Source organism: Thunnus thynnus, chromosome 2 (assembly GCF_963924715.1).
Source record: "Thunnus thynnus chromosome 2, fThuThy2.1, whole genome shotgun sequence".
Lineage (NCBI taxonomy): Eukaryota > Metazoa > Chordata > Actinopteri > Scombriformes > Scombridae > Thunnus > Thunnus thynnus.
This window is the reverse complement of record NC_089518.1, coordinates 22262496-22275867: the sequence shown is the minus strand read 5'-3', so window position 1 is coordinate 22275867 and position 13372 is coordinate 22262496. Positions and strand designations below refer to the sequence as shown.

At 40.6% G+C, this 13372-nt stretch overlaps 1 protein-coding gene across 4 annotated transcripts in view; it reads right to left on the bottom strand.

Moving 5' to 3' along the window:
• The window catches only part of pcsk5b (proprotein convertase subtilisin/kexin type 5b), a 79852-nt gene that overhangs the window by 37765 nt on the left and 28715 nt on the right, over positions 1–13372 (bottom strand). For all 4 annotated transcript variants that reach the window (XM_067611141.1, XM_067611168.1, XM_067611158.1 and 1 more), the window contains 6 exons: positions 9967–10070; positions 8218–8335; positions 2688–2876; positions 2077–2213; positions 1393–1524; positions 1072–1174 (listed from right to left, as the gene is read on the bottom strand). In XM_067611141.1, coding sequence (XP_067467242.1) covers positions 1072–1174; positions 1393–1524; positions 2077–2213; positions 2688–2876; positions 8218–8335; positions 9967–10070 — 783 coding nt within the window. The remainder of the gene's footprint in view (positions 1–1071; positions 1175–1392; positions 1525–2076; positions 2214–2687; positions 2877–8217; positions 8336–9966; positions 10071–13372) is intronic.

Sequence of the window (13372 nt, the reverse complement as noted above, 5' to 3'; positions counted from 1 at the left end):
CCCATGTTTTGGTTCATTCGTACACATGAGATAAGTGTGTATACAGAGAGCCGAGTGTACTGTATCAACGATTCAGTCACTATCATTGCATCTCAACTGATAAATACTGGTAAGTTTACTAGATTATCAGTCACCATGTGTTCACTATAGTAGAGCCTTATTAACAGCTTATTGGCTTTATGGGGTTACATCAAGGTACATTCCTTAAAATCACTAATTATGTGAGGCATGTTTTGTGCACCCACATATTCTTACGCACAGATGCAGTGAGCTACCAAGTGCACCGACTGTACACCGACAATTAAGGACTAAACTATAAAAATCAACCTTAACTTGGCATCTTCACCATAATAAAGCCTACGTTGAACACATAGGTAGGCTCTTGACACGTAACTACGGTATGTCTTAATCCAAGTATACCCACCGTGCGTAAAGACGCACACAACTCATTCGACAACACTGATCACTATCTCCTAAATAAAAAAGAGCTACATGGCAGCTGCATCTTGTGTCCATGAATGAACCAAAACGTGGGAACAAATTATATCTCATGTGCACGCAATAGCATTTCAAACGCTTGATGTAGTAAAACGTGACCTCGATATATTTTTTTTCTCTCTATAACCACTGCGAGGCTCCATACAAAATATATAAAACAGGTGCAAAAGAAAAGTTTATTCACTCACTCACACACTTGTTATATGACTCATCTTTGTATTTCTTCTCTCACCTTATGTTAACAATTTATGTTTAAGTTGTTTGGCTCTGAATCTTTTTTTAACAACCCCCATATAAAACAGGGAAGGTGAAGACACAAGGTGCCGTGACGTAATTTACGGGTGAGGTTATCAGGGCAATATGCTCGGTCACAGAATCAGCTTTTTTGATCTGTGGTTTTAAATAAAAAACATTTATAAAACTAGATAATTTCCTACAGTTTTCATGTGCAAGTCTTAAAGTCTAATAGGTTACCATGTTGGTCATGTTGTGATTCTTTAATGTTCTATATTGAAGATTGGCAACAACAATGCACGAACAACATCGATACTGATGCTATAAAAGCAATCTGACCTGGTGTTGTTCTTGAACTTGAGGAAGTAGTGGAGGCAGTTAATGCAGTGATGGGGTCCGGGACCTTCACAGCCATTCTCGTTGCATTCAGAGTCACAGGGGCCTGGAGACACACAGTGTAAAGGAGTAAAGCCCATAAGAATAGATTATATAGCCCAAATCACAGCCTTTAGTAATACCCTTACAGCTAACATTGCAGTACAACTTACTGTCTTTGTGACAGGTCAGTAAAAATATCAAAAGACTTACGATACAAAGCAGGACATCGTGGCTGCTACTGTGGCTAACCTGTGTTGTAAGGGCTCTGGATTTATCACTCACCGTTGTATTCCTCTGTGAACTCCTCGTCGGTGGGCGTCAGCATGTCTGTGGAGCGAGGCTTATCGCTGCGCAGAGGCGAGTATGGGTGCACAGATGTGCCGTACAGCACCAGTGACCACTCCTTCAGCTTTCCTGTGGAAACAGCAACGTTGTAAAAGTCATCTTACAAAAACACACACACTGTCCTGATGGTGAGCAGCTGGGTGTCCTTTGATATTTATTTAATTTGTATATTTGTATGTAGAGCTGCTATTATGATCATGTTTAACAACAGATGTGTAAGAGAGCAGTAACTCCTTAGTCTATTCAGCTATAAAACAGGTATTTTGCTGCTACCATAAGTAGATTATATTACATGAAAACTTTTAATAATCCCCATGAGAAAACTAGGCACAAGTTACACAGGATTGCTGTGATATAGGTAACAGCTTTTTAAAAACTGCTACTCCCCATTTTGAGACTTTATTATGTTGTTAACTGCTCAAAAGACCCATTAATTTAAGTTCACTGCCTCCGGAGCAACACGTGTGCCCCTCCTGGTCGTGCACTGAGTCCAGTCACAACTTTGTCTTTTCCACTTTGTCACTGTAGCTTCAAATTAAATTTTAAAAATGCAAATTGAAATGTTCACCAATTTCTTTAATTTATTGAATTTTATTAAAGAAATGTGTAACTCTCTCATACCAGGTACTTTCTGGCTGCGGAGTTGAGAAGGTGAGTCATAGATCTCTAGGACCCAGTCGCCTGCTGCTTTCTCTCCCCAGCAGTGGGTGGTCATAAATTCCCAGTTCTTAAAACCCTCCATGGAGTGATCAAACAACCTACACATCAAAAATACACACACACATGCACACACACACACACACACACACACACACACACACACACACAGAAATCACACCAAGATATCAGATGAGGCAACAACTCAAGTATCGCACGTACCTGTGCAAACAATTACAACCAGTCAACCCAGTACAATCACAGTTTCTAATGAACTCGACAAACATTGTAGGACTGTGGTTTACTTGAGGTGAATGTAGCCTACATACAGTGCATTCAGTGTCCAAATTTAAAAATATTTACTGTTGTTTACAAAGCAAACATAGAGGAGTTGATCTACGTTTTAAGAGAATAATGCAAATGTTTTTCAATGTAATACAGAAACATTAAGTATTTAACTACAAGTCACATTTTTCCAAATTTATAAGTAACTTACAGCAGTTTAATGTCACTGCAAAGAAGCTGACTTGTATTAATTTATTCTGATTTAAATGTGGTCACAACTTGTTCTCTACCTGTTGGCAAGCAGCTGAGACTTGGTCCCTGAGGGTGAGGTCAGGTTGATTGACAGGTCCCCACGGCGAGGGTGTGTGATTGTAATACGTACGACCACGTGCTCCAGGTAGATTACATGGTGGTTGGGGTTGTCAGTGCACCCGGTCGCCTTGTACACCGACCGCACCACATGCTCTGGACGGATAGTTCTGGAAGAAAGGATAGAAAAACACAGAAATGATGGAAAAATTCACCCTAAAAAGACAGAATTAAACAGTTGGTCACATTCCTATCAGTTGATGCATCAACAAAAGGAACAATTTGCAACCGCTACCCAACACCAATCCCTTTAAGCATCCACTAATGGAAACAAGCAAGTCATTAAGGCAGATTCAAAGTCTGAACTGATGTCAACATACTCCACCCACAACCCAAGACAAAAAGTGGGGAAAAGAATTTACGGAAATTGTGGCATTAACTAAGGAGATTTGCTGAGTGTACAAGTACATTTTGTTGCAGGAAAAAAAAAAGATATTGCAATTAAAAACAACAAAGAAGCAAACAAAAGAATCCAGTCGATTGGGGTCTGATTAGCTTTTGGAAATATACAAGTATTTCAAATCAATCTTTTCTCACAGCAAAGCCTGAATATGAATTTCAAAGTAAACTTGTGTATTCAGTCATTGGGTGAAACTGAGCAGCCATCATCTTCACAGCACAGGATTGACTTGCTGAATGTCACTCTGTGTGCTGGTACGCTGTCATGTATCTGTAGCTTGTATGCTCGAGTGGATGCGCTTTTTTCTCCGAGGATGAGGACTACGGCGGTTTCACTATCTTCAGACATTCTGCGCTGTCAGCTCTCGCCAAAAATACTGTTAGTGACTGACATAACACTCACTATTAAGTTTCAATATACTGAACTACCCCTTAAAAGCAATCACATGTATTTTGATTTAACTTCCTCCAAGCCTTCAACCTGCCAAAGAAACCAAGAAGCATGAGCACGATAAGAAAGACAAAGAACATTATTTGTTCTGCCTGCTATACACTGCTCGGCAGCAGAAAGATGAAACAACAGCCAACACAAACATCTAACGACCGTTTGAATAACATCAGTAGTATGATCTAACATACTTCGATAGTGATACAATACCAATGACAGTAAATTCAAGGCTAGTATAGGGGAACAATGAATACCATCTTGATATAAATTGCATATGGAGCAGCTGAGCCGACTCAACATATCAGCTCACTGCAGAACTAGATTACATGCAGATTTTATTCAATGGAAACTGAAACAGAGCTTGTTAATTACATTTGTTGGCAAAATACATATAAAAGGATTACTATAATTAATTTTTTTGCTGTAAGGAGAACGCCAGTGACTTGTACTGTTTGATCCTGTATTGAAAACAGCAATTACATTTTAGAGACTAAGTGATACAACACAGATGTTTATCATTGAGAGGAAAATTACCCTTGGGCAATTATGGTTAAGAATGTATTTAGTTGTGTAAAAGATGAGGCTTTTTCTTGGAACAACACATTCCTCATGTCACCAGCAACAGGGTGGCTCTTTTGACAACTAAGAGTGTTTTCACACCTCTTGTTCGTTTGCTCTGATCCAAATCAGTTGATACGTTGGTGAACTTGGTGCGTTTTCGACTTGGTTCAGTTTCTTTTCACACAGAGAAAAATCCAAATGAGCTGAAATGCAGCACCGCAAGCCACATGAGGACGTACACTTCACTCAATGGGCAGATTGCGGGAGCAAGAACATAAACACAGGGAGAAGGTCCTGGAGGAGGTCCACTGGCCAAATACAACGTTGTGCGCTAGTCCAGGTCTGACATCAGATCATTCTGCGCCTAGTTACTAGCAACTGTTAATTTCGCTCATCTGCATCCCACTATGCCAAGCTCAACTGGCTACGGGACCTGTTCAGCAAGTTTAGTGAGTACACCAAGTAGTCAGGTCAGATTGAGGTCGGATCATGTTCCCACCACAAACAAACCACTCCAGAGTTCATTTGGGAATGGATCAAGACCACCTCCTCTAAAGGGTCTCCATTTAACTGGACTAAAAAGTTTCCACGCTTTTCCCCCTTGGCACGATTCGTTTGGGCAGGTGTGAACACAGTAATCACACTTGGGTGAGGACCAAAACAACCGCACCAAGACCCTTTAGAGGAGGCGGTCTTGGTCTGGTCCCAAATGAACTCTGGAGCGGTTCGTTAGTGGCGGGATCATGGTCCGACCTCAATCCGATCAAACTACCAGGTGTACTTGGCAAGTTTGAGCAAAACGGCTCCAATAGCCAGGTGAGCTTTGTATAGTGGGACGCCGATGAGCGAATTTAGCAGCTGCTAGCAACTAGGCGGAGAATGAATCAATGTCAGACCTGGACTACTCTGTCTGAAAAAAAAACGAACCAAATGGAAAACACACCAAGTTCACCAACGTATCAACTGACTTGGACCAGAGCAAACAAACTCTTTTGCCATTCAGTAATGCATGTATAAGTTTTAAGTCACAGTCATAAATGTGGTGACTTTAAATCATTCTGCTAAATGTTTTCTCAAAAGTTTAATGTGAATGTGATCATTTGAAATAATGAGGAAGTGATTGTGTTGACTGTGGGGTCAGTCCACTGATCATTGATTACTGCTAAGAATACCAATTTGTTTGTGAAAGGCCAAAATTGGCCCTCAATATGAAACTGTAACGATTTCCATTGGGAAATGTAGTTCAAATTGATAACAATGGTGCATAAATGCACCTGTCTCATATCAATTAGATCAGCAAATTAGTATGAAAGGAGCGGAAGTGGTTCATTATTCAAAGCGGCATGTTATGAATTGTTTTTCCAGAATGCCGACAGGTAAACAATCCATAACCAATTCTCCATTCGTCCTTCAACTCAATCTCTGATCATTTACATAATGGAAGGCTGACCGAGCTGATACTTGGGGGATAAATAGTCAATATAAGAAAACTGTATGAACTCAATCAGACTTCAAGGAATGAATAAAAGACAGAAAACACTGATTGTCTGTTTTGTAAAGTAGTCGATGACTATTTGGAAAGTGGACAGCAGTAATGGCTGGGGAGTCTAGGGCTGATATCACAGCTTTGGCTTCTCTATGACATAACACAGATAACTGAACCATACGCATGGGACCGAGCAGAGCAGATGCACAGCTGATTACCACCAGCCTGATTGCACACAGATCAGGCAGTTCTCCTGGTGCGTGCTCCAAGTGGAGTGAGGCGAGCGATTGCAGACAGACATTACCAAACGCAGTCAGAGGGGCCAGCCAAAGGGTGTGTGGGAACACAGCAATGAGGTGACGGCAGCACTTATGTAGTAAGTTACAAGAACACACACACATTAAGTATACACGTGTGGGGATGTACCAAGAAAGGAAAAGAGACACACATAGACCTGCTTCCAAAATACATTTACACAAACGTACTTCTTTCTCTCACTTTTCCCTTCTTGTCTTACAATCACATGCACATTCATGACGCAAGTTGGTACAGAGACATAAATTTATACTTGACAAAGTGGTTCATTGGGGGGAAAGAATGTTTCAGGCTTTTTGGGGTAATTTAAAAACTGTTTTGTTGAACTGTTACACATGAAACTTTTATGACTTACTATATTCGCCCTCATCCCTAAAACAAAACAAAACAAAGCCTTTTGTTTCCTGGTGATTTCCTATTTTACTTCTTTGCAAGCCTGTCATTCGGAAGGGTAATTCTCTTTATGAACAAGGCTTAAGCTGCCAGGAACTGTACAAATGTGTGACTGACCATTTCTTGCGTCTGTAAAGCTACTCATAAATACACTACATTTGGGAAAAAGGAGTTAAAATGGCAGTTTGTATTTCAACAACAGTGAGAATCTCTCCATAAGCCAGCACATATTACATGAGTACAGAGGCCAAAGCACGGCTGCCACTGACACAAGCTGGACTTTACATAAGCCTCATATGGACTGACTTGTGCACTGGAGCAGAACAGACAGAATGACACTGATAATGCTGCAGTCATTGGCCACCGAGCCTTCGACTGAAAGCAAACCAGTCCAGGGCCCAAGTTCAGCCAGCCACCCTAACACAGAACAGTGCTCAGGCTTCCAGCTGCATCAAGAATAACAAGCTGTGAAGCCCTGGCTCTCTCTCTCTATGTGTGTGAGTGTGTGTGTGTGTGTCTGTGTGTGTGTGTGTGTAGTAAAGGTCTTATGTGAGAACCACCCTGCCAGAACTAATGCTTGGCCCCTATCAAGGTACAGCTTGCACAACCGCACTCTCACATGCCGGTGCATAAAACACCAGGGAAAGAAAAAAAAAATTAGAGAAAAAACAAGAAGGAACTGAGACAGAGAGAGGGGGTAGTGGTTGTAAGAGAGGCACACAAAGACCAACCAACCTCTACTTATAACACAACACAACCATATTTTGTCACATATGCGGGTCTCAGAGTTGACTCACTCATCTGGAATTTCAGTTTAAGCTTGCGCAGTATGTGGATTTCTTTATATCCATCAAAGCGGAGTCCAATACGATTAATATACCTGTTGAACTAATAAATGTCCATCCATTATTGTGGCAAAGTAGTGGGTTTCTAGAAGCATTGTACTGCATGGTAGCCAAGTGCTTTTATCTCAACAGGAAGCTTTAAAACAACATTATCCTGCCAAAAGTTTGTGGACACCCCTGTACCTAATTCTCCAGTCAGGCATAGTTAGGGCAGCCTACGCTGCTGTTGGGTCCTGAGCTGTGCTGCTGGCACTTCATAGCAGCCTCATTCTGAGTTGAGTCATGGTATGCGTGCATGAGAGAAAAACCATATCATAAGCCCGACTCTGTGTTATCAGTGCTTCTCATCGGAGCCCTCAGGGTTAAACAGGCATACATTAGACCGGCACCTGCTCTAAACAATTCATTATAATCCCACATACTTCTGGTTTCCGTTAGGCCCCTTATTTCCAGTTAAGGGAAATCTTCATGTTACAGGATACAATATTTAATATTTTTAGACAAATTCCAACCTTGTGGCAACAGTTTTTCCCTATTTCAATATGACATGTCACTGTGCGCAAAGCGAGGATAATGAAGAAATGGTTTTTCCAAGTTTGGTGAGTTAAACCACATCCAACACCTTTGGGATGAATTGAAACACCAACTGCGAGCCAGGGCTTAACACCCAACATTGGAGCCTCGACCTCACTAATGCTGTTGCGGCTAAATTGGAGTAAATCCCTGCAGTCAAGACCCAAAATCTTTTCTCCAAAGGAGTAGAGTCTACTATAGCAGCAGATTAATGACCGTGGTTTTGGAATGAGATGCTCAACAATCACATATAAGTGTATTGTTTTTAGTGTCTACACTGAAATGCTTAAACAGACTTGTGGTTCAAATGAGGTTTTTAGGTGAATGTGATGTGTTTTCCATTCTTTAGTGGGTTCAGCAAGTGGTCTGGTCACTGGTAAGTCACATCATATGTGTGTGTCAGAGTGTGTGTGTGTGTGTGTGTGTCCTACCTGATCTGTCGGTCTGCGCTCTCCACACAGACGTGCTGAGCAGGGACTTGCTTCCATCGCTCCGCCTCCTTCACCATCGCCTCAGCGTCCATCAGGCCAAAGCCGTACAGGTGGCTGACTGTAGGACACACACAGCTGATTAGACTACTCCAGTTCTCACAATCATACCAATAATGACTTATCAAAGAAAGATTCTGTATAGTTTAAGCTCGTGAGTATGATTTTGTGTACTTTCCCTATCTTGTAATCACGAAGCCAAAAATAATATAAGAAGAGGGAGTCAAATTAAGAATCAGTGACAAATGTTCTAGACAATATCTGCAGCCATCTTTAATACGTTAGTATTATACTGGTTTTTGGCTCCTTGTAGAGACTGTTATGTAGGTTATTACAGTGTCAAAATGTATCCAAAAAAGCTAGTCTGTTTTTTTTTAAGACAAGTATCCTCTACAGTAAAATAGATGGATGAAAGTACTGAAAATATGTGAAGTAGTTGTCGAAAAATGAAAAAGAAAGTTTGGAAACCACTCAACTTATGGGTACAGCTAATCAAATATGAATTCCTTCCATACCCCCCTCACCCCCCCTTCCCTGTTCTGTTTCTCTTTAGTTCCTCTTTGAAAAAACAGTCACTTGGAAAATCTCCAGGCACACTGGGCCTGCAGCCTGGCTGACCCTTAGTTCTCACTCTCTTGGTTTCTCTCTCACTCACACACACACACACACACACACACTCATACACACATACACCCAAACACACACACACACACGCAGGTATGCATACACACTCAGGCACGCATTCACAAAGTTGTGAAACAGCAACCACCACATGGACCCTGACAGATGACAGCTGGCTGTGCAGTAGTTAAGCAGGAGGAAAAAATTCCAGCCATCTTTTGATTGGAGAAAACAAATTCAGGAGTCAAAATCATGCATATTGATTTAATACTTTCTGTGACTGTTTTGTATCTTTCTCTCAAACATAACAGTCTATCCCACCATGAATTGTAAATGTAACTGTGTTGCAAGAGTATCTGCTGAAACGAACCACAGTATCATCTACAAAGTGGTCATGAATTAAAAACCAGTCTGAAGCTGTTAAACACAAAGATTCAGCTTTTCTTTTATCGTTGCTTGTGACATCGTTATCGTCAGCATTATCACTAACAACAGAAGGCCAAGTTAGGCCTATCCTGTGTCCTGTTGTCTTGTGTCTCACGAGATGGTAAGATTTAAAGTGGTGAATCAAAGGCCCTGATAATATCAAGCTGAAGTAATCAGTCAGAAAATTTAGGTGAAATTGGAAATGTAGATAAGGTTAAATAACAGTTGGATAATGTTCATCACAACACAACTTTTTACGGTTTACAATAAGTCCAAACAACAGTAAAAATAACAGTAACAAGTAAGCTTTGCAATGCTCTTTCTGGATCTTTAACCATCCTGAATTTAAGTTTTCACTCATTTAAAAACAGTCTCCTTGTGTTGAATTGCTAATAAAGATATCAAAATTAATTCTGCAGCAATCTGATCCTCGGTTGAGAAAATCACCTCTAGGTGGTGTGAACTGAGGTGGAAACGCCTGATGATATTTTTCAAATATTGTTTCCCCTGATTTCTGTTTCGCCAAACACATGTTTTATGTAATTTTATCTCAAGAAGTTTTTTTCTGTTTTTATTTCTGAAACAAACATTGTTCTCTATATACATGTAGAGTCTGTGTGTCTGTATGTGGTTGTGTGTGTGTACCGTTGTAACCAGCAGCATTGGTCTTCCAGTCAGGAGCACTGAGATGTCCGGCTCTAGAGGTCTTTACAATGATGTGCTGAACATCTCTCCAAGACAGAAGAGGACTAGCAGAAAAAAAAAAACACACAAGCACATACATACATTAATACATATATCTAGACACTTGGGACTGACTACAAACGCATATCTGAGCAGGAATTACATAAATATATAAGTGAAATCAAGGCTGCTTAAGCTTCTCTATACAGACATTCACATACATTTGAAATAACAAATATGGAAATCTACACATATGAACATACATAAATGAAAATGTCAGGCCTCGTAATACCAATAACGTCAACACAGGAATGATGATGAGAAAATGACATTTTGTTGCTTTTATCGTGTTCTGGAGAGAGGAAAAGAACATGGAGAGAGAAAAAAAATGATTGAAAGCAGGAAAATGTATAAAAAGACGTCGTCATTATGGGAGTAAATTCAGACGACAGCATGGGTGGATAGGTGGATGAAAGAACATCATAAAAAGTTTAGGATAAAAAGGGGGAGTACGTGAAAAAAAAACAAAGAAGAAGAAAGAGGATGAAATGTAAAACAAGGTAAAGAAAACACAGTAATATACAGTCTGTAAAATTACAGGGAGGCGTAGATGGAGAGCATAGATGCCCATTCATCCGTCCCTAGTTTCTCAGATCTCACGTGAGATCCATTACAAGATGGCAGCCATGTGTCTCGACTCCTTTGATGTCCAAACGCTACATTAAAGGGGGAAAACCAGGAAGAAGTGGGTCACCAAGTTTCCTGGGATTCCCTTCCATCTCATATGCCGGCCAGATGCTCCGCTCCCTCCCCTCATGTCTCTCCCCTCGCCATCTGAGACCACTGGATCATGCACAACTCTGAAGCAGTTGACCTAAAACTAATATTTAAGTTTTGTAACCCAACATTCTGATTTTAACATTTTAGAGATGTGAGAGGGAGACAGAGAGCGACAAAAAGGAGTCCACCTTGAACACACTATGCTTTTGCCCGCTGAGCCAGTTCTCATAAGAACAGGTTCTTTTGCAGCTTCCTGTGATCTCTTAAACCAGAAACGCGCTAGAAGACTTTTAAAATCCTGAACGTCTGGAAGAAGTCTCTGCGTCCCACATTTAGCTGCTGACTTTCGCAGATTACGCTGAAGCCCCCTTCACACGTGCACTTTATTCTGTGAATGTTGGCGATTTTACATATAGTATGTGTGTGTATCTGTAGAGTAATGCTGTATGGTATGAGTATATAGGCTACGCACAGGGATCATTGATGCTGTGTTTGGTTTTGTGGATGGTTTTGCGGATGGTTTTGCTTGTATTTCCCTTGTATTTTATATATTTGTATTGTTTTTATTACATTTTTCTATGCATATATATATTTTTTGTTGTGAAGTACATTGAATTTCTTTGACTTCTTCCTTGGTGTAGTTATTCTCCAACTTCTCATGAGAAAAAACAATTATGTACCTAGGAAAAAGTCTATTTACAGATTGCTTATGCAGCATGTGAAAAGTACTCAAATTGACTTAATGGACTGTTCAGACATCCTTTTTGCAGCCATTAGGGTTATATTAAAGGAAAAAAACTACTTTCTGGTGTTAGGGATGTGATCAAGATTAGACAAACAAAGAGAATTTTAAATAGAAAGATTATTACATCTTTTTATGGGAAGTTCTGCTTGCAATGAACCCAAAATATTATAACCCTACGATGCCCAGAATACATCATTACAGTCAGGTCTGCAAACCAAGACGTTGTTGCTACACATGTTCAGAATTCACAAACGCCCTCACCAAACCCGCACTTATCAAATGCAATTGAAGAAAAAAAACACTTAATAGCTGAAAATATCAAGCAAAGAAATAATTAAAAGGATCGTAGCACAGACAAGTGCTATGATAAGTCAGAATAATTAATGTTCAGATCAATATTAATAGGCTTAACTGTCACTGTGTAATTATGGTTCTATAAATGTTTTATGGTCATTAATTAAAAGTGACTTTGGCATCGTTATCTAGGCCACGACAGCCTTCCCATAAACAACCCAATACTAATTAATGGAGCAGCACGCATACTGGGGGGAAACCATAGGCAGCAGCAAATCAGAACATCTAACATAGGTTTCTTGGTGCTTCTCTCAAGTGTAATTATGGACGAAAACACACAGGGATAATCTGCAGGGAGAGAGCACGGAGGGAGGTGAAGGAGGAAAAATGAAGAGGCAAAAAGTCGCAACATTTCATCTCCATCTCACCTTGGTTCAGTCCAGTGATGGAAGATTATCCACTAAACTCTAAAATCTGCCTCTCTAGCATTTATTTTAAAGCAGATGAATGGAAAAGAAATAGAGGTTTCTATTCATCCATCTGTCCCTGCTTTGGTTTTCTTAAAACCTCCCTGTAGATGAGGTTCTTATGCTGGGTTATCCGTGCTCATTTCTTGTTCATCCCACCTAATTTCCTCACTGAGGACTCCATGTTCACTCACTTTTCCATTTCTTCACTTCCAAGGACAAAAAGGAAACATGAAAGAAATAAAAGTTTCATAAGCCCTAAGACGTTGGTGCTTGCCATGCTCATAAAGAGATAAATCACACACTTAAACATCTTAAATTTGGCATAATCTACAGAGAATGGAGCATGGGACAGATTTCTGAAATAACAAGTTCCACTCCACTCTCATACCAAGGGAAAAGACCTCACAACAACGAGTTTAGTAAAGTCTGGCGTGATGGCGTCTTGACACGCTTATCACACAAAGTTTGCTCGCTTTCATTCACCAGATAAGAGCTGATATCATCGGTATTGCACAGAATTTGTCTAAACTGTTTCCCTCTCCCTCTTTCATCCTCTCCTTGTTTTGCCTGCGTGTGCATGCATGCAAGTTTATCCATGTGAGAAACTCAATGAATGGATAGAAAGAGCGTTTGCCTTGGAGGAGGAAAAAAAAAAAAAAACAGAGACCATCGTGACAGCGGTGGAGGCACAGCAAGCACGACAGAGAGGAAGTGAGAGCCAGCAGAAGAGAAGAAAGCAGGCGAGCAAGAGGCAGTGTGTGATAATCTTGTTGAGGAAACAGGCTTATGTGACCAGCACTGCCAGGAAACCGAGAATATTTTCTACTGGGAGGATTTGGATTGGATTATCCAGGTTAAATGAAGTGACCTCAGCTAACTGAGCCGCTCAACATGTGATGATGGGGGTAAAGCCCAATTCAGAGTCTCTGTACCTGCCCTGCACTTTCCAATTGATGAATTTATCGCAAATTAAGCACACTGACAGATTTCAAAGAGGAGCGGGCAGGCTCCTGCTATGCATCACCAGGGCATCTAGAAGGCATGAGGGCAAGACAGGACATTGAAACCAATGGAGGAA